This window comes from Nannobrachium achirus, assembly GCF_963921795.1.
Source record: "Nannobrachium achirus genome assembly, chromosome: 18".
Taxonomy (NCBI): Eukaryota; Metazoa; Chordata; class Actinopteri; order Myctophiformes; family Myctophidae; genus Nannobrachium; species Nannobrachium achirus.
Genome location: NC_137825.1, coordinates 33,672,411 through 33,694,674, shown reverse-complemented (window position 1 = coordinate 33,694,674; position 22,264 = coordinate 33,672,411). Strand labels below are relative to the sequence as shown.

The 22,264-nt window shown below is 43.2% G+C and overlaps 1 protein-coding gene across 1 annotated transcript in view; it reads right to left on the bottom strand.

Annotated features, from left to right (window-relative positions):
• ttyh2 (tweety family member 2) overlaps positions 1-22,264 on the bottom strand; it is a 162,608-nt gene that overhangs the window by 6,782 nt on the left and 133,562 nt on the right. Inside the window, 7 exon segments of the mRNA XM_080748098.1 lie at positions 1,485-1,563; positions 2,152-2,349; positions 3,240-3,382; positions 4,137-4,229; positions 4,927-5,019; positions 9,032-9,087; positions 10,606-10,675. Coding sequence (XP_080604224.1) covers positions 1,485-1,563; positions 2,152-2,349; positions 3,240-3,382; positions 4,137-4,229; positions 4,927-5,019; positions 9,032-9,087; positions 10,606-10,675 — 732 coding nt within the window.

Here is a 22,264-nt window from a genome sequence, read left to right as displayed (position 1 = left end):
GCATGGTTCTATCGATTCTGAAATGAAATGGTGATGACACGACATCACAGAAGGAAGAGGACAAAGCAGTTGGTGGGGTCTGGCTAAATGATTGATAGTTTGGAACCAAAATGGACAGTTACAGATCTGCAATCCAAATTGGGGTATGGGGCCTACTGCATATCAAAACTGGGGGTTCCTTGAAATGAAAACGGTTGAGAATCATTGCAGCGATTCTGTGACACTTCACAGAACCACGTCATAAAATAGGTAGTAGCTTGTGAAGGACATACAGGTTGGCATTTAATGGGTAAGGCGCAGCAGAGAGCTTAAATGCCAAAGGTTTCATCTCAATGGAGAGACAGTGACATTCAGAGACAGTGACATAGTGTCTTTATGTCCCTACTGCTTACTCCATCCCACACTAAATTGCTTTGACCCCATAATGACAAATTAATAAAGCAACCATACAAGTGTTCCATTGCAGAAGATGGGCCCCGCAAGCCCAGCGTGCCGCACATCGGAAATAGCAGATCTATGAGCTCAAGCACAGCTTGTACATCTGCTATGTTCAGTGCACCACACCAGTCCAGTGCGCACTCCAGGGATGGCTAAGGGTTTTGGTGCCAACTCCTCCGTCATCTTCCCATGGGAGACCTAGCATTTGTGTTGATGTTTAAATATTAAACACATTACTTCTGTCTCCGCTCTTCTCGCTTTGGTAAATCTGCCTCCCGTAAGTTACGGAGGACAGCATAAAAGGCACTAGATGAAGGGCAATGAAGCATTGCGCCAAAATAAGGATGGAAGAGGAATTAACAGGTGATTGTGGTTTAGTGTTATTTAAAGGGGATGAAACAACGCTAGAATGCTTTTGAACTTAGATTTTTTTCAGGTTAAAAATGAATAACTAGCAAATTAAAAACAATGAATAATGGCAAAGTTCTAGATCTAGGTGTGGCCAGCACAATAGGTGTGCCAAGTTCAAGCGTAGAAAGTAGCCAGTACGTTAACATCACAACGCACAGACAACCAAAGACTGAACTGTGTCCCTTCTAGTCACCGGTGACCTGCTTTCCGTGTGACACATTATTTTCACAAAATAGAACACTATAGGGCAGGGGTCTTCAACTTTTTTTGTTTGTTTTTGTTTTCTGACCAAGGACTCCTTAGCTGAATTTTCAGACATTTGGCCACTTTACCCCTCAATACTAAGTAAACTCGGTCTGCTCTTTTTTCCCCTTCTACACGCCAAATCTCTTCGCTGCTTCAAGTGGTTATTGTAAAATCCTCTCTAGTAACCCCCCTCTAGTAACTCTGAGGACCACCAATCCCTAGGGGTCCCGGATCCCCCCGTTGAAGACCCATGCTGAAGGGTTACAAAGCTGCCCGTTGACGTGCTTAAGATTAGCTGGTTCCTGTGCTCTTCAGACTGAGAGCTGTTTGGTTAAGCCAGAGGGGAAGTGACTTTATAGGAAGGGGCGGGACTCTGGGACCCAACGCACCGAAGGAGGGGGCGAACCTCGTCCAATCAGAGGGACGTTCTCGTACCGCGGGTTCCCGCCAAACAGAGCAGTCTGGTTCCTGAGAGAGAGAGAGAGACAGAGACAGAGAGACAGAGAGAGAGACATTGGGAATCAAATCAGATCTTAAATAGATAAGATCTATTAGACAGATATGCTTACTGTTTTTCAACGTACACCTTGAGCGTGTAGATCTGCTGTTTTCAAAGAAAATTGAAAAACCTTGAACCGTGTAGGTCAGCTGTTTTTACTATTCTACAAACAGATAGCAATTTCATATTACAATATCCAAAATTCCAATCGATATAGTCTCATATGTTATCGATGTAATTTTGATAAATGATTAGAGTATATCAACATTGTATATGGAGGCACTGGTGGAAAGTCATAAGTGCATTTGATCAAGGTCTGTACTCAAGTAAAATGTTGAGGAACTTTTGAGGAGTATTTCCAATTTCCTGTACTTTTACTTCTACTCCACTACATCTCATAGGCATTATTGTAAAACCCCAGCATATTATTTCAGCGCAAAATCAAGGACTGAGGACCTGCATAATCAAGGATTTAAGCCAGCATAATCAAGGATTTTTGCCAGAGTTTTTTCTGGAGGGTCTAAGTCTGTACGGAGGCTCTCTCTCCGCTGACTCACATGTACTCAGACACGGGGGCGTTGGAGACGGCCGAGGCCGGGGCCGGGGGGTGCAGGCTGCTCTGGCTGTCCCCCATGCTGCTGGTGTAGCTGCAGAAACTGTGCACGTTGGGGTGGTTGTTCTGGGACGCTATCCTCCTGCTGCTGGCCCGCGGGTTGAACGGGTCCTCCTCGTCGATGTCGTCATAGTCTCTCTCCCTGGAGAGGGGGAGGGGAGGGGAGAGAGAGTGTGAGAAAGCATGGAAGAGAGAGAGAGAGTGAGAGAGAAACTGAGACCATGACACATTTATATGGGTCGACTCGAGACAGTAAATATCCCTTTATTGTTAATTTCCTACATTTTGTTTTTAATTATTATCACCAGTCCTGTGCCCGGGGGGTATGCACACACAGTATATGAGGGATTGAATGTAGGTGTCTCAGAAGTAATGTTGGAGAACCAAGACCTGTGGCCGTTTGGCAGAATAGTCACCATTGTTGTCCCGTTGTGCAACATTGTTTAATATCAGTAATGTCCGCCAGACAGGTGGCGGACATCATCTCCAAATTTGGGCATCGTTTCAGCTTGCGGCTGTTACCATGGTGGCGATACTTTTTAGTATCAGTGATGTCAGCATGCTCATCTCCAAATTTGGACATTGTTTCAGCATGCGGCTGTTACCATGGTGGCGACACTGTGTAGTATCAGTGATGTCAGCATTCAGACAGACAGCCGGACGGACGTTGGAAGGACACTCAGACAGACATTCGGTAAATTAATTGTTAGATTATTTCAAAATATTCGTTTTTTCCCCCTGAATTAAACAAACAAAATCATTTCATAAATTAAATCTATGAATTAGAAGAAGAAAAACAAACCTGTAGATCTGCTATTTTCACTAGTTTGGGTCCCGGTTGACACATCAAATTAAAATGTTGGGTCTCCAGCTAACAATGTATAGCCCACCACTGGACTACAGTAGTGCAGGGCCACCTGCACGAGATCTGTCTCCATGCGCGGGGGATGGCACACAGCATGACGCAGAAAGACCCTCCAGGTACCCCCAGACCCCCATGTACCCCTAGACCCCCCCAGGTCCATTACCCACCTGCATGCGATCTGCCTCCATGCACGGGGAATGGCACACAGCATGACGCAGAAGGCGCAAGCGGCCAGCGTGGAGAACACACAAAGGTAGAGCAGACCCTCCACGCCGTCGTAGCACACGCCCACCAGGGCGTCCAGGTACTCCTAGAGAGAGAGAGAGAGAGAGGACAGGACGCAGAGACGCCGTCAGCACAGGAAAACGCATGCATGCGCATATAATATAAATATTATTACAAAAATACATTTTAAAAAGCATTAGAAGGGCAAGAGCAGAACCAGCAGGGACTTGTGTCTTCAATGAAATTAAAATGGAGTTTGAAGTTCCAATGAGTTTGTATAGGACGGTGTGTCTGTTCAAGCAACTTAAAAACTGCCTGAGGTGCACACAAAAGCCTGAGTAAGACGTTAAAATGTCCCCAACTGTTTAAAAGTGAAATATATCCCTTTAACTATAACAAACCCAGGCATGCAGGCCGGCTCCAGGTGAGCGCAGTCCTGCCTGCGTCACGGGCCAGCGTACGGTCCAGCATGTCTCCCCTGCTAACCTAGTTGTACTGCTGTTTGACTGTCATGAGGAGGATGCAGTGAACCAGTGGTGTGTTCTATCTACCGTGTTACACTATATACCGGTACGTAGCAAACACAGGGATGCTGACAGAACCCTCGCTAAAAACCCCAGGACAAAAATTCACGCGTCCTAGACAATTTGCCCTCCTGGCCCCCAAACTGTAAACTGTACGTACTGCAGTATTTTGAGGGAAAAAAATCATATACTCTCCAGTAACCATCGAGCCGCACAGTGGTAAATCAGCCTACAACCCACTCCCTCTCATGGTAAATGGCTTACAAAGGCTACCCTCCAAAACACATCTAGAACACAGCACTGCAGTGAACCAACCTTGTTGAGTCCTCTGCAGTCCAGCAGTGCGGTCAGCTGGTGCAGGCTGGCCTCCGACGAGTTCAGCACGTTCTGGATGCCCAGGAGGTCTCTCTGTAGGCGGACAGATCACAGTAACATATCACATGGTGAGCAGGTGTTATTCAACCCACGACGCGAATATGATAAGTCATCAAAAGTATGGTTGTTAATTTAATTTAACAGGGACAGAATTGAACAAACATTCTAATTCAAAAGACCACAATGGAATTCAGCTCTCAAGCTTGTGCAAATACAGTCATGTATATGCATTTGCGTTAATAAAAACTTCAGTCAGTCAGTCAGTTTTAAGTGTAAAGATTAACCCTTAGGGAGTCCATTCTTACAGTCTATGAGTTGAATTACCACTCAGTATTTCACTGTGTACGATGACCACATCTAGAACTGCATTTCAATAGTAAGGACCTTGTTTCTAAACCTCTTTGATGTCAAGGAACAGGGATTATGCATTAGGCCACGTAACCGCCCAATTCGATAAGATTTATAATCTATACTGTAAAATTCACTGTGTTTATTTCACTCTCAGAGTGTACTTATATGGGGGTCCATTTGGTTGCTAACTATCAATCATTTAGCTGGCTGCTACCTGAAACCCCCACAAGGTTTACATGTTGAGAGCCAGGGGTTTAGGGAATGGTAGCTGCATGACATTAAGAAAGGTACACACACAATTGTCACTGAACATAATCTTCAAATTAAATTGTATAACATGAATTCTCAGTGCATGCGTGCGAGCGTGCGTGTGCGTTACCTCTGCCGTGGGGAACAAAGGCACAGCAAACTGCAGCAGACCTTGTATTTGGATCTGCATCGTGGTCAGAGATCTCTGGAAGATGGTCAGCGACTGGAAACATAAAAACACACATTTTGATTAAAACATTCCTGCTTTTAACCACTTAAACCATATTTACTACTTAAACCATATATACTTACTACTTAATAAGTATAATAATGTCAATCTACAATGTGAATATAGGCTATTATTTTTGGCAAATGTTAATCCCAGAATAGGGATTGTGTGCTCGTGCTCACGCACACTTGCTCATATATGCCATCCCCAGTGTGCATAATGGAGGAGAATGACAAATAGGTGGCGCTACATAGCCTTGCACCGGCCCTGGGTTCAAGTGGCTAACTGTTGACTGTGAAATAGTATGCCTTTTAATATATTGTCATTGCAAATAAATTTCACTTCAAAACACATTTTGACAGTTTTGTGAAGTAACATTAGGGAGGGATAAAGTAGGGATAAAGATATAGCTCAGTTTTCTAAAAGAAAAGAAAATAGACACGTTGTGATATTGAATTTTCAACAAAGTTCTGGAAATTTCAGAATATTTTGTTCACATTCTGTGTGCCCAAAACAGGTTCACTGTATAATCTAAAATCGTTCAAATGTTTCACAGCAGGGGAATCATTTTAAGTTTGACCAGCAGGGGGCAGAATAAGCCCTGTCATGACATTGGACACAGATCTTTCTGTCTGATGTCCAAAACTAGCTTGGATTTTTCAGGATTCAAATTTAAAAAATAGCAAAAGTAGCAGATGAAACAAGCTCAAGTAGTATGATCAATAGAGAATTCATTTAACAACACAATGTCAGAAGATGGAGATAAGAGGTTCCTGGGAGTCACGTTGCAATGCTTGTGAGAATGCTTGTAGATTTTGATTATTAAAACAAAACATACATTAATCAACTATGACCTATTTTATACTTTATCTATTCGAAAATAGACGATCTACAAGCTCAACACATGTATCGTGATGCGACACCTTGTGAGCTTGTAGATTGGCAATTTTCGAAAGATTTGGACACATTTTGAAACCTTTTGAAAGAAATTATGAAATGTGAAATGGTGTATGCCAAAAATAGCAGATCTAGAAGCTCACAACTTGTCGCGTTGTGAGCTTGTAGATCAGCTATTTTTGGCGAAGGAATTTGGTGTAGATTGAAAAAGAACACAGCAAGTACAGTGCAAGTAATAAGTAGAGTCATATTAATGAATTCCAAACAATTATCAAAGTATCCTGTGGCACCCCTGGACTGGCATCACGGCACCCTCTTTGAGAAACCAGCTGTTTTTGCTGTGCAACATGCTTCCAAAGCATGCTTCATAATCATATCATCACTGTCGGGCAGAAACCTCGTATCTCCTCGTATCTCCTCGTATCGCCTCGTATCTCCAAGTTTCAAGTTTGTATGTTTTTTTTCACCAAGTAAAGCCCTGCTTCATCATACAAGGCTGTCGCATATAAGTAGTGAAAACAGCCGATCTACAAGCACACAACGCCTCGCAGTGCGAGGCGTTGTGTGCTTGTAGATCTGTTGTTTTCACTAGTTTAGTTATTTTTTTTAATATAATTTTTATCCCACGATTTTGCAACCCATTTTCACCCAGTGCCAATTGCCTATGTAATCCTGGGCTCTGCTCTCCCTCTGCCCCGCCTGGGGAGACAACGGACTGACCTCATGCTTCCTTCAATGCATGAGTAGTCCAAGTTGTTTCTTTTCACCTGCCAGGGGGGATTTCCCCGGGATGGACGTAGCGCGTGGAAGGAACACGTTATTCCAACCAGTTCCTTTCCCCTCCATCAAGTTCATTTTTAAAATGATAAATACAAAACGAACGGTCTTGGACATACAAGGTTTCCACCCGACAACGACGTTATGGAATCCAATTGAGCGAAATCAGTGGTGTCGACTGAGGACTTTAATCCATGGACTACTTCTTCCACCTCTGGAGACATTCCTCCCCCCAGAGTGGTGGCTTAATCTCAACCTCCATAAATGTGATTAACTTTTCCTTCTACTCTTGTGTGGGGATAAGAAAAAAAAAGTTTCTCTCAGCCGTTTGTCTTCGACAGCAACAACGGCCAAGAAAACAAAACAAAAGGACCTTCACTCTGCTGATCAGCTTTTTGTGCAATCAGATCAGAACTGTCTTTCACTGTAGCCAGAGAGAGAGAGAGAGAGAGAGAGAGAGAGAGAGAGAGAGAGAGAGAGAGAGAGAGAGAGAGAGAGAGAGAGAGAGAGAGAGAGAGAGAGAGAGAGAGAAGGGCTGTCACGAAAATTTAGATTAACTTAACGAATAACGATTTAATTTGCGACATTTCTGTCGTTGAACAAATGGAACGCTATGAGAAAGGGTTGCATTTCTGTTTGGCTCAGATATATGACAAGAAACGTTTTCTTGAGCTTGTAGATCAGCTATTTCCACAAATTTAGATTTTTTATTTTAAATATGAAATGTTCTAACATGAAACAATTATAACAATTATGAAAAAAAGAACAAAAAAATAATTATCTAGAATAATTGCGATTATGTAATAATTGTGACAAGCCTGAGAGAGAGAGAGAGAGAGAGAGAGATAGAGAGAGAGAGAGAGAGAGAGAGAGAGAGGAGGGCAGAATGTACGACTTGAATACAAGGTCACGGGCGGCGCAGATACAAGATACTCTTTTGGTGATGTGATTCAAATAGACTGTAATACAGTTGAGGTGTGTGCGTGCGTGCGTGCGTGCGTGCGTGCGTGCGTGCGTGCGTGCGACTGTGCGTGCGTGGTACGAGTGTGTGCAGTGGTATAAGTACTCAAGTACTGTACTTAAGTACAATTCTGAGGTATTTGTTACTTTACTGGAGCATTTCTCAGAAGCTACTTGAACATAGCCAATCTACAAGCATGTAGAGAGCACAGATCGGCATTTTTAGAAAGGATTTTATACATTTGCGATATGGGACGTTCTACGGAATGAGTACTTTTACTTTGAAAATAGCTGATCTCCAAGCTCACAATGCCCCACAAATGGTTTTTAAAAACATTTGGAAACTTGTGAAATGGAGACATTCTGCATAACTTGTAGTACCTCAAGTCACATTTTGAATACCGGACTTCTACTTGTAACAGGGTATTTCTCATTGCTGTATTGATTACTTTCACTAAAGTACAACATGTGAGTACTTCTTCTACCACTGTGCGTGCGTGCGTGCGTGTGTGCATCTCTCTCTCTCTCTCTCTCTCTCTCTCTCTCTCTCTCTCTCTCTCTCTCTCTCTCTCTTTCTTTCTGTGTCTGTCTCTCGGTGTGTCTCTCTCTCTGTCTGTCTATCTGTCTATTAGTACACAGGCATGCTCCCGTCCTTGTTGGCCGATGTACTGAACTTCCACCCTTTGAGTCTGTGGAGGATTGCTGACTGGGTGATAGTCGTCTGGCCCCTGTGTGCCTCTGTGCTCTGGTGGTACTGGGGGGTGAGCTAACACCTAATGACTTCTGAGACCCACTGATCCAGGGCCAGCAGGCCATGTCCTTTTTTCTTACACACGCACACACACACTCGTGCCCTGACCTGAAAACTACCTCTCTCGCGGTCTCTGAGGAATGACCTTGAACAATCTCAGAACAGAAAGAAAGAGGACACAAGGATGGATGGAGGGAGGAGGGAGAGAGAAAGAAGGACTGCAAGAAGGAAAGCAAGCAAGAAAGATATATAAAATAGTGCAGAAAGATGCAGCGATTGCAGCGCCGCCGTTGAACTGAACTCAACCCGTTCACCTCGACCGCACGTGGCTTTCATCTGATCTGCACTTTTTTCTTTTCTGCACACGGTGGCACGACTGCTGCTGCATGCCACCCACCGTACCTACGGTAAGTAGCTTTCACTGTCACATGAGTCCTGGGAGTTTATTACGCTGTTCACACACTCCGACAGGGAGGGAGGGAGGGAGAGAGAGAGGGAGAGGGAGAGGGAGAGGGGGAGGGAGAGGGGGAGAGGGAGAGAGGGAGAGAGACAGAGAGACAGAGAGAGAGAGAGAGAGATGAGGTCAAACCAGAGTGTTAGAAAGGTTGTGTGACTCAGTACCTGCTGGAATGGGTTGGTCCGGGTCTGGTTGCAGTACAGGTAGTAATGGACGATGTCTGTGGACAAAACACACACACACACACACACACACACGTTTGTATTATAACTCGTGAAGACATCAACATTTTAGTACAGTGTTTCTCAAACATCAAGGTCTCCCCTTAACTCTGACAGAGTACAAATAGAGTTACAGACTTGTATGTAAAATTTAGACCACCCTAAAGGAACCCACATAGTCCCTGGAATCCACTTTGAGAACCGCTGTTTTAGTGCGCCAATTTTACTAATGCCCTTTGCACCCTGAAGCCTGAGTTGTATACCGCTGTGTGCCTGCGTAACGGACCAATTATAGCCGATCTACAAGCTCACGATGTGTTTGCACTGCAGCGTGACAAAATGATCTAGAGAAGCTCACGAGGTGTTGTAGTGTGACGCATTGGGCTATTTTGGGCTATAACCTAACCTCTAAATGCCTATTTTTAATCTCAACCTGAATCTAATTCTATACAACCATTCCTCTCCTGAGGACCAGGAAAAAGATGATCCTCACATTGTTTATTTGTCAAATTCTACTATACTTGTGGGACATTAGGCCCTCACAAGTATAGTAATACGAAATACGAAAATATTTTATAAAATAAATTAAGCTTCATATGTGTTTCTTTTCAAAAATGACCACAAAAAGCGTAAAATAATGATAAATTAATCATTTTGGCCGTTGTCAGGCTTACTTTATTTACATCCCTCTTCTATTCTTTTATATGGATTCCATATAAAAGAATAGAAGAGGGATGTAAACAAAGTCAGCCTGACAACGGCCAAAATGAAAAAGTTGACTATAGCTCCTTGACATGAACTCCCTGGTCATTATGGTGTGCATTACAGCGCCATTAACTCATTCTGGGCGATCCCCGTAGAAACCGTAGATTTCCCGCTGTACCGCGGTGCCATGCCCGTCGATCCCGGAAGTTTAATTAGCTTTAATCATTATGAAAGGATTAAAAGTATTATCGCAGATTTTCGCTGATTCTGGCTCTTTAGGCCCGCCCCCCTAACTGTATCCGGTCATTTCCGGTCTGGACCGGATCTAGCTTTCCGTATCCGGTCTGAGCCTGGGCCATAGTCCCGCCTCCGTTGGTTTACAGTGTAACAGAAGAGAAAGCTACTCGGCGATGGAACACTAGTTTTTCAATCGGATTTTTGCGTTTGGAAACTTTGATCCAGTCTCTACACGCCTGGATTATGATCCCTGCACAATCGTGCGTTTTTGTGCGCGAACGTGTCCACTTGTTACCATAGCGCACAGTTGGCTTTTTTCAATGTTTTTTCATGTAAACACTGGCGGATAAGCAGGGATACAGCGTGGCAACGGATATGTCTATTTCAATGGGGTTTTTTTTATTCGAAAGCTTGTCACCGAGTCTACAGTCTACTAGATGAGTCGCACACAGATTGTGCACGATGCGTGCGCATGCCCACGTTAAAAGGTAAGGACAATTTGGCAGCTGCTTACTACAGCTATGTTTAAAATGGCAGCAAAATTGTTAAAGAGCATGGTTCACGCTCACACTCACCTGCGCTGACGACGTCCCTCGTCCGACTCATCAGGAACTTGTCAGGGGCCACGCAGAAATCGCTGGTGCCCTGCAATCACACAAAGGAAAGACAATATATGATTATTACATGCAGAGACAGAACAGGGAGGGGAGGGGAGGGGAGGGGAGGGGAGGGGAGGGGAGGGGAGGGGAGGGGAGTACAGGTCGTTGATGGATACAGGACGTGTCTAATGGCTGAGGCCCGGGGAAATGGATGGGCCTGAGATTGTCTTTTATCATTCAATCCGGGGAGATCATTTTCCACTGTAGTGCCCAAACTGTGTCACAAGCTTCCACCCCATGTTAAAGTGTCTCTGTTAAACTGAATAACAAACATCTAAATACTGAATCAAGCAACTTGAAAAACTGTATGGGGTGCTCACAGGAGCCGAAGTAGACGTTAAAATGACCCCAACCATGTTTGAAAGTGAAATACCGGTACGTCCCTTTAAGCTTTGTGATGACTTGGATGATGTCAAATATGATAACAACTGTCACTATTCTATGCACACATTGTGTGTGTGATTTCTTTTCTGCATTTGTAATAGAATGTGGTATATATAGACAGGGTTTATATTATACAGCAAGTGCTGCTCAAAGTGCATACAGTATAACCATCATCATAATTAAGGCATTAACAATGGTCTTATGACTGAAACTGACCGAATCCCTTCCTTAAAATGTTTTGTGGTGTGCAAGTCATTCAAAACTTTGGTTCCTTTTAGTTTTCGAGACCACCGCAGATCCACCTTTCTTTGTCTTTATACTAAGGACAAAGAAAGGCGCAACAGTCCACCCTGGACCCTATCTCACATTATATATTATGTGAGATAAAATGTGTTTTCGGACCTTCTGGGACACCCCCTTCCGGGTCAAGACAACAGGAACATCCTAACCATTTCCATTTCCTCTTGCTTATTTTCTTTATAGCTGTGAATCAATCATAACATCATTTTAGTCACCTAAAAGTGCACTACTATTACATACTGTAGTTAATGTTGACGTTCAGTTTTGTAAGCAAAAGCTACAATTTGTTCAAAAAAATCATTTGTCAAGCATCCACCGGGCACCGGCAAAGAACGACTCCCGCCAGGGGAATGGGCGTGCTGGGGTATGTTGTATATGGAACAAAGACATTCCTGTGATAAAGTCATTTGAATCAAATGTCTTCAGATATGGGGGAAAAAATAAATATACCTGAAGTCAAAGAAAACATGTTTTTGAGCATATCGTCGTTGTCGGGTGGAAACCTTGTATCTCCAAGTTTCAAATTTGTATGTTCTTTCGCAAAGTAAAGCCCTGCTTCATCGTACAATGCCGTCGCACAAAAGTAGTGAAAACAGCAGATCTACAAGCACACAACGCCTCGCGGTGCGAGGCGTTGTGTGCTTGTAGATCGGCTGTTTTCACTAGTTTAAATAATTTTAAAAATGAAAAATGCTAAACGAACAGTTTTGGACTTACAAGGTTTTCACCCGACAACAACGATATTATGCTATGAGTTTTAAATTGTAAGAACCATGACTATATTTAATTTAGCTGAACAACTGACCCATTGATGGGAACAATTTACCCCAACAACAGGGCCAATTGTTTGAAGTTCAATTGTATCTTTTATGTTTGTGATTGAATCAAACAAACACCATCAGTGTTATCAGTGTTAGCTATTACGTTTACATTTTTGCCATAATGGAGTAACTATTCTACTTAGTAATCGAGTAAAAGACAAAATGGGAGCACAACACACCCTGAAACTGAAACAAAACAAAACTGTTTTGTGCCAACCTGTCCATGTAAGTCCATATAAGGGCATATCTGCACGCCCGCCATGTCACTTTTTGCTGGCTTTTTAGAGCCAACCTTTCAACTTCAATGGTTCTCAAAGTGGGGTCTGCATGGGGACCCCTTGTGGTGGGTCCCAGCTTAAATGATTGATAGTTACTGTAGGAAGAAAATATAGCTACAGTATAACTCCAATAGTTATATCGCTGTGATGTCACATTAACAGAATCCCTTTTATGCCCATTTATGGAGTTCTCTGAAGTCATCAATATTAAGCCCATATCTAACAAGACTTCCCATGGGAATGCCCATGTATGGAGGCCACATCAGCCACCTACCACCTTAACAGAATCCATATATGGCCAAGACAGATGGCCAAGACGATACACGAAAGAAGAAGAAGAAGCCCATATCTGTGTGGCTGGTTCTACAGACAGGGATCTCCATGTATGGGCATAAAAGGGTATGATGCCAGATGTCATAGACATCATAGGACTTTCATATAATGAATAACTGAGTAAGTATGTTTGGGCTCTCACGGCATATCTCCATAATACAGTACATAGATCTCCATATATGGAGACGTACCAGGGGTCTCCATATATGGGGTCCGATATACATCACATGTCACCCTGAGGCGTCTTACAAGTTATTATCATTATTATTATTATTTATTTTTTTTGTATTATTTTTTTACAATGGCACATTCATCTGGTTTCCAGGCTACAAATGGACTCTCGGAGTAAAGGCCTTTGCAGAGAGGGTTCGATTTTACGCATGGAAAAAAGTACAATAAATGAACATATGGCGTCTCTATGACCTCATGCACACCGGGTCCGAATTTGTCCACATTCAGACAATATTGTCTGTTTTTTCTGCACGGAAAATCGGACCCTGTCTGCAAAGGCCTTTATGGGGAGGGGGGTTGTGCATACCAAACTGGGGTTCCTGAAGAAAAAAAAAAGTTTGAAAACCACTGGCCTAGATAACATCCACTTTGTTGTTCAGTGTGGGTTTTTTCCGAGCAGAACTTCCCTCTGCTGTCACGTAGCCAGGCCACTGGAGTTCAGCACAGTGTGACACTTACTTCCCCAAGTAACACTAGACCTTGTGGCTTCTCGTCCAGTATGTGTGAACAACACAGAGGAGGAGGACAACGTTTAGGGAAGAAGAAGCAGCAGCTCTTAATGCTTTTGTCCTTCACTAGACTTAGGACAAAAAAAAAAGACGTTAAGTGACTGGAGCCAGACAGATGTGACCCACTTCTATGAGCAGCGCCACAGTTGTTAAGATGCAAGCAAGTCACACCTTGAGGGAGATAAATGGGCGTGCGTGTGTGCGTGTGGTGGGTCTATTTATGTGCCCATGGTTATCAGTGGTGCATTTTACTGTGTGTGTGTGTGCGCGCGTGCACCGTGTATGTGCACAGCATGTGTGTGTGCGTGCATGTTTGCTCACGCACGTTTGTCTGTGTGTGCCCTTGCCTGTGTGTATGCGTCCAATTGTGCGTGCGTGCAGTGCACGCGTGTGTGTATATGCATCCAACCGTTTGCGTGTGTGCGTGGCTACGTGCGTAGCTGCGTGCGCGTCGGTGCAGCTTAGCGCCTGGGTACATAACGAATGAATGCATAATGAATGTGTCCTTTCTTTCACAGAAACCCTTAATTACAGACAGGGAGCTGAGAGAAGAGTCTGCTCACAGTCATTCCCCCACCTCCCCCCCGTCAGGGTTTAAACGCACAGGAACTCTGCTAACCAGTGGTGGGGAAAATACTGAAAATTCAGTAGAAATTCTGTAGATTTCAAAATTTACTTGAGTAAAAGTGCAAAAGTATCGGCATGAAAATATACTAAAAGTGCCGAAAGTAAATGTACTCATTATGCAGCATTGTGAGCTTGTAGATCGGCTATTTTTAAATGGACGAAATCTATAGGGCTGAAGTGGGGTAACGTATGTTTTGTAATAATAATCCAAATCTACCTATAGTAACTAAAGTTGTCAAATAATTGTAGTGAAGTAAAAAGTATAATATTCGTCTCTGAGATATAGTGGATGAATAGAAGTAAAAGTACAGAAAACTGGACATACTCAAGTAAAGTAAAATAAAATACCTCAAAATTAGTACTTGAGTACTCCTACCACCACTGCTGCAATCAAACTTCCAGAAAGCACCCGATGACCCACCCAAAGCTCACAACTTGCCATGGAACTAGGCTAGCCTTTTATGCTGTTTGCTAGGCTCATTACGTACAGTAGCTTCAGACTGGAGGCCAAGGCCATAATTTACACTGTAGTACAGTACAGTGTCGCTTGGGAAAAACAACTTATCTGTCACGTCATAGTCTGACCCGTTGTTAGCTCTTATGTAGATCAGTTACAGTAGACTGTATGATATATTGTACCACGAACAGCAAAAATAAATAGAAATGCTGATCTACAAGCTTACAACGGGTCATGATGCAACCCATAGTGCGTTAGATCAGTGGTTCTCAACCTTTTCAGGCCGCGACCCCCAAGATAATCATTTTTAATCATTTTTACCCCCCCGACGAGCATTAAGAGTTGAGGCATTACATTTGGTATGACACGGTTCTATTGTGAAAGTAGCAGATCTACATCTGCTATGTAGCGTTGCAAGGTGTTGTGAGCATGTAGATCGGCTATTTTCACAATTTCTACCTCTAATATTTGACAATTTGGCCAATTTAATGTGTCATTTTAGAGGTATTAAAAATTCCTTAAATTGTCAGTTTAGAAATGTTCAGATACCCTCTATAGACTTTAAAGGAGCTATAGTCAACTTTTTCATTGTAGGGCCGACACTTTGTTTACATCCTAGTCTATAGACTAGAATGTAAACAAAGTGTCGGTCTGACAATGGCCAAAATAATAAATTTATCATTATTTTATGCTTTTTGTGGTCATTTTTGAATAGAAACACATATATATGAAGCTTATTTTTTTATAAAATATTTTCGAAACATTATTTTTATTTTAGCATTCGTTTTTCAAGAAAAAGTTGACTATAGCTCCTTTAACTTTATATTGGTTTGTTTACTGTTGAGTGTTGCACATTAAGTTAATCGTCTGGGGACCGCCCAAAATAATTTGGGGGTTCCCCTGGGGGTCCCGACCTACAGGTTGAGAACCACTGCATTAGATCTGCTGCTTTCACTAGTTTCGAAGATTTTGAGATTTTTTAAAACGGTTTCACATTAAAATGTTATCCTTTTTGACATTTGTTCATTCATTCTTTCAATTTCTTGAACATGCTCGCCTATAATGACACCCAAATACGGATGGCAGGTTTTAAAGCGGTTAAGCTGTAGGCTAAATCATTTGAGCATTCAAGTAATACACTTTGGAGGAGACCTTGAAAACCAGTTAGTCAGATTTATTGATGTCAAACATTGTGGCTGGAACTTAGTGGCAATGGGTGTGGCCATGATGAGTGATGGGGTGCAGTAACCTGGAGTCATGCATTCGGCAGAGGCTGGCAGATCGTTGTGAGAGCATATCATAACAGTATGGTTAACACTGTAGCAAACAAGCTAGAAGTATGAAGTATCTGTGGGTCTTTCCGAGCTACGTGGAAGGAAGTTGAGGGTCCAGGCAAGCTTTCAATGATGTCCATTTGGTTACATATCTCTGCTCTCATGTGCTTGCCAGCCTTGCGGTTCCTCTTCTCAGCTCTTCTCAGCTTGAAACTTCTTAATTTGTTGCACAGTGTCATTAAACGCCAGGGTTAGGTCACTTAATTGTTCACTCGAGAGAGAACACATCTTGTGGTGGCTATCTCCAGTTGAGCTCCCACAGAGGTTAAAGTTTCAAAAAGCATTCTCTGTTGCTCATGTCCATGTGAACTCCCCTCCTCGTCACTGTCACTGTCCGAGCCTGGGTCATCGCAGCTGCTTCCTGCTGGGCTGCTGTAGATCGTTCTTTTTCTGTGCCTGGCCCTACCCACATGGCTCCAGCTGCGGGTGAAGGGAAGGAGCGCGGATGGATGAAGAGGAAAGCGGTGTCTCTTCACATGGAGACAGGTATGACGTCCCATCATGTGGAGACATGGCTGCGCACCCCTCAAGAGGGCTAGTCAACTTCTGTGCCTCTTTAAACAATAGGTCTAACACAGCAAGCTCTACCTGACGCTTCTTTTAAGTTTTTCCTGTTTTGTCGCCTGCCTTAAAAGTACGGACTAACACTTGCATTGTCTTAACTCAGTTGCCGCCACGGCCAGAGGAACCCGAAAAAACGCCGCTGTTTCTCTCCGCCAGGCCCGAGGAATGATATATCTCGAAAGCCGCTGCTACCCGACTTCTGCCCCTGTCATAGTAGGCACCGCAGTGATAAGCTCCACCGTGGTGTAGTCTTTTTAAGTCATAAAACTACAACATTACGTCATTACTCGCGGTGAAGTGCTTTCCACCGCTAACCTGACACATCTCTCTGTTTTTACTTTCAGACATATCGACCCATCACCCCGTTCACTGATTGGTCGATCTAGACCAGTCACAGTGATAGGACTTCACCGTGACTGACTATATGGCCTCCACTTGTTTTCTCACTTCAGGTGGATAGCTTATCACCTACAACTTGCGGTGATATCACCGCAGACTCTGATAAGGGCTTTCCGCTTCCTCATTCACATCCATTCTATCTGGCTGCGGTAAAATGGCTTTTTCTTCCTTTGTTTTCCCCACATCGCTCGTTTGGTCACGAACTCTGGTGCAGTAAACCCGCCCCCTTCTCACAAGCCCCACACACAGAGACACACACACACACACAAACACACGCATACACGCACACAGGCACGCACACACACACAAACACGCGCACACACAGACACAGACAAAGACGCACACACACAAACACACGCACAAACACACGCAGACACTCAACCCACACGCACACACACACACACACCCACACACCCACACACACAAACAAACACAGAGGTCACACAAAGTGGAGGGATAGAAAAGAGGATACAAATGTTCAATGGAAAAACCCCGAATCATCCTAGCCCAAGTAGAAATCAAAATAAATTGACGAGCTATGATATTAAGAAATAACAATTTAACAACACAAAACCAACGACACGCCGAGTGTTAACCATTGAACAGATTTAACCGAAAAGAGAGAGAGAGAGAGAAAGGACAAACAGTTGAGGGGGGGGAGGAATAAGCAGGGCCTAACACAGACACACAAGCGCAACACTCAAACAATATAACCAACTACAACCTCAACTCATCATTCCACACTTTCACACATCACCTCATCACCAAAGTGACTGAATCTACACTGTCATCTGAGCCTATCACCCTAAGTAACAAGGAAAACTGCACAACACATTAGTGACTAAGCAATGTCCATCGGAGTCCCATCAGTTCACTCTCCACAGCGCCATCAAGTCCTTCTCCGTCTTCGTCATCAAAGCTTGCACCTCCCTGTATCTGAAATTCACCCCAGGTAGAGGGGGAAAAAAAATCCCACAGGTTTGCTCTTACTCACAGCTAAAAGTCCACCCAGCACTGTCTGCCAGGGTCACAGCTCAAAATCGTTGACTTGTTTCACAAGCTCACAACACAGGCAGGTTTCAATGATGTCCAAAGGCTTTATTGACAGGCAGCATAGCATCAGCAGACAGCATCTCTTCCTGAGGCTCTGGGAGCCCTCAGTTCCACACCCAGATCTCCCACACCAGTTCTAGCTTTATTAGTCAAAACCACATATGTATTTAGGCCTAGACATCATGCTTGTGGCTGGGTCCCACCCCAAGGTAGTCTTCTCCCATTGGTCTATGAGGGAACCTAAATATCTTAAGCACAACCCCCTCAGCTCTCCTCAGAGATGATTAGATCAACAGAGTGTTGGTTTAAACCCAGCCTATTTGGGATATATCTAGTATAGGGTTTTAACACAAGTTATGTTACAAGTATGTCAGCATGTTAATTTACAAAGTAATATTATACTGAAAAGAATAACCCACTATAGGAAGATGTGTGCATGTCAGGCTTGGTCAGTCTGTAGACAACTCCACTGCTGTCTCTGCATCCGTTAACACATGTCAGTACCTGTTTTGCCCTTAAGCAAACACTTCTCTGTGGTCGAAGAATGTCCACTAAGTAATAAACTCAGCAGGTATCAGCTTTGGACTGTCTTGGTTGATCTAAGATAACAGAGACAATAGACAAATGGACCCTAAAAGTGCCACCAGGCTTACATGCCCCAACAGAACGTTTTGTGTTCAGCTATTTAAGCCTACTTTGTGCCTAATATTGTACGGCAGGATACCACAGGGGCTTTGAAAAGAATCCAAGCGTCTATTAGAGAAGGGAATAATAACAATGACATGATGAGCAGGCTGACAGAGTGACTCGCCTGATGCAAAGGAGGACAGTTCATCTCTGCTTCAGAAAAGCACAAAAGAACAAAAGATAGTTCTCACTGAAGAGAACAAAAAGTTTAAAACTTTAAAGTTTTCAACCCATTAAGACCCGAGGCTGATTCTACAAATTCCTAGCAAATCAGTAGCCCTCTCACTTTCAAGATTTAAAAAAGCTGATCTACAAGCTCACAACGCTCACAATGTCCATGATCATAAATCTTGTATGGGGGGTCCCCTTGCACAATATACATATTCATTTGAGGTGCTCTAGACAGTACTGTACAGTACTGCAATCAAACACACATGCACACGCTCACACACGCTCACACACGCTCACACACACACACACACACACACACACACACACACACACACACACACACACACACACACACACACACACACACACACACACACACACACACACACACACAACCATAAGACGCCTAAGGGCGACAAGCGCGCACCATGTCTTGGCCATCTGGCCAGTGATGTATATCGGACCAGTTACCCATACTGTACTGGTACCCATATATGGAGATCCATGTACTGTATATGGAGATATGCTGTGAGACCCCAAACATGCTTACTCAGTTATTCGTTATTCGTTATGTTAAGTCCTATGACGTCTATGACATCTGACGACATACATACAATCCCTTTTATGCCCATCCCTGTCTGTAGAAGCCACACAGATATGGGCTGTCTTCCTCCATATATGGGCATTACCATATGAATTCCTGTTAGATATGGGCTTAATATTGATGACATCCGGGATCTCCATATAAGGGCATAAAAGGGATTCTGTTAGTGTGGTTCCCCTGACATCACAGTGATGTCAGAGCGTGATGTCAGAGCGTCAAACACATAGACCGTAAAAAAACGTACACAGACGGACGGAGACATGATGTGCCGTTTCTCATACTAAACTGCAACCTACGGTCGCAATGATGACGTACAGTGACGCACAGTACAGCACAGTACAGTACAGTACAGTACAGTACAGTACAGTACAGTACAGTACAGTACAGTACAGGGGGCGGCATAGCTCAGGGGTAGAGAAACCGTTATTAGAGCACGAAGGGTTCCCGAAGGGTTCCCAGTTCGAATCCGGGCTCCCCCTGAGTGAATGTCGAAGGGTCCTTGGGCAAGACTCTGAACCCCTAGTTGCTCCCGGTGAGCAGGTTGGTGCCTTGCATGGTTTCCTCTGCCACCGGTGTATGAATGTGTGCGTGAATGGGTGAATGTAATGCACAATCTCTGTAAAGCGCTTTGGATAAAAGCGCTATATAAATGCACCATTTACCATTTACAGTACAGTACAGTACAGTAAGGTCTAAATGCAGTGTTCTCATGCTGTGGCTGTGCGGCCAGCTGTTTCATATGCATGCATGAGCCATTATCAAGCCCTGTGAGACTGTGGCGGCGTGTGCTGACAGGCCGGAACACACACAGACCGCTGGAGCTTTGGTCCCATGCAGCCAGATCCCAAATAAGCTTCAACACAATGTGTTAGCACTAGCAGGCAACAATGAAATGAAGCGTCATTTCATTTCATGAAATTTAGAAAGGTCAACAATCTTAATAGCAAGCCTAAAGATCTACAATCCAAGATCTACAATCCAAGCGTTGTGAGCTTCTAGAGCGGCTATTGTGCATCTCTCAGTATTAGCAACGTGCTCGTAATGATTTGGGATGTATACAGATGGACAATAATGTACTGTCATTGATTATTGTATGTAATAATAAGAATGAACAAGGGTTTATTTGTCACTTACTCATATACAGGTACAAGCAGCTAAATGTTGCTTGCACTGCAATATCGCTATACTTACTCACTCTATGTTCCACAAAGAGCTACAGTATAGGCTATAGCCTCTCTGGAAGGTAGTAATGGCTATATTTATTTTTGCAAGTTAGGACTCGCAAAACCCAACAACAGTTCAAGTCATTGTAGATGTAGATTTCATCCAGCAGATAAGATGTAACAGGAAACCAAAGCAAACAGTCAGTTGTCTTAGAACATTGCTTCTCGCCACTTTCCAGCTCTGCTGTGTTTTGTTCTTTACCTGCAGGCGTATTGACTGCGTTCTTCAGTTTAGCATCTTCTACAGCCGTGGGTTGAAGCCAGATCGAGCGCACAATGCAACAACAAACCCGTGAGAAAACAGTACAGGCCCCGGGGCGCACAGCAGCACACAACTCATCCATTCTAAATACAACGTTTCCACCTTGCCGGGGTTATTTTTAGACACAGTGTGTGGGCTTTTTTTCTCTCTTCTCTCTTTTGCTCTGATTGAGGCCATGATGACAAAGCTAAATTATCCATACAAGAGTGGTATATTTCAATACATCCAAAATGATGTGTGTGTGTGCATGCAAAACAGTATACTATCATTGCTGTCGGGCACAAACCTCTTCATCATGCTACAGTGTCAAACAAAAGTATCAAAAATAACCGACCTAAATGCTCACAAGGCATTGCATCGTGACGAGTTTTGAGCTTGTAGATCTGCTATCTTTGCTATTTTGGAAAACGTAACAGTTTTGGACGTACATTATGAGTATTTCCAACTGACAGCAAGGCAAGGCAATTTTATTTGTACAGCAGCGATATACATTTTGAGTGTATAGGGATAAAACTCCACAATGCTACGGCTGAAATCCTTCATTACGGCTTCTGTGATAGGATTTCAAAGCCTTAGCATGGGGGTGTCTAAATATAGTATATTTCAAGACATACAAAACAAATAGCTTAAAATATATCGTTGTGTATTGTAACAAATATCCTTTGGTCCATTTTTCATTCATATATTTTGTATCAGGGCAGGGTTATCAACAGAGACAAGTGTCCGTGGCAAATTTGAGCTTTTCGTTTTTACTCAACCTTTGAATGTTCTTATTTTGATCATAAGACCCAATTACTGAATGTCAATTCTCCAGGTTTTCTTCAGAATATGTATGACACTGATTTACTACGACACTATGACACATCATTCCACAAGTCCACAATAGTACTAGTGTTTCTCAAATGTTTTATTTGCCACCATAACTCTATGAGTGTTCAAATGGAACCAAATTTTGGTTCCTGTTATGTTGTCATTCTCTTATTGTCGTTCAGGACTGTTATGGTCATTTAGGTCTATCTCTTTGTGTTTCTGGTAATATTATTGTCCGCTCATTTTGTATGTCTGTGACAAAAATGGAATTTTGACAAAAATGTCCACCACAAGCCAACATTGCAATGATCCCTGATTTTGAAGCATAGGCCACATGTGAAAAAAATATATATATTCTAGATCTCTGCAGTAAGGCACTCCACATGGTCAATACTAAAGGTTCAAAATCCTTCATTAATGCTACCGTGACAGGATTTCAAAGCTTCAATAGGAATCCTGGAGCCATAATCCTCAACGGTCAATAACTGAGCTGTGTAGCCATGACAACAAGGTGTAGATTTGGGGGGT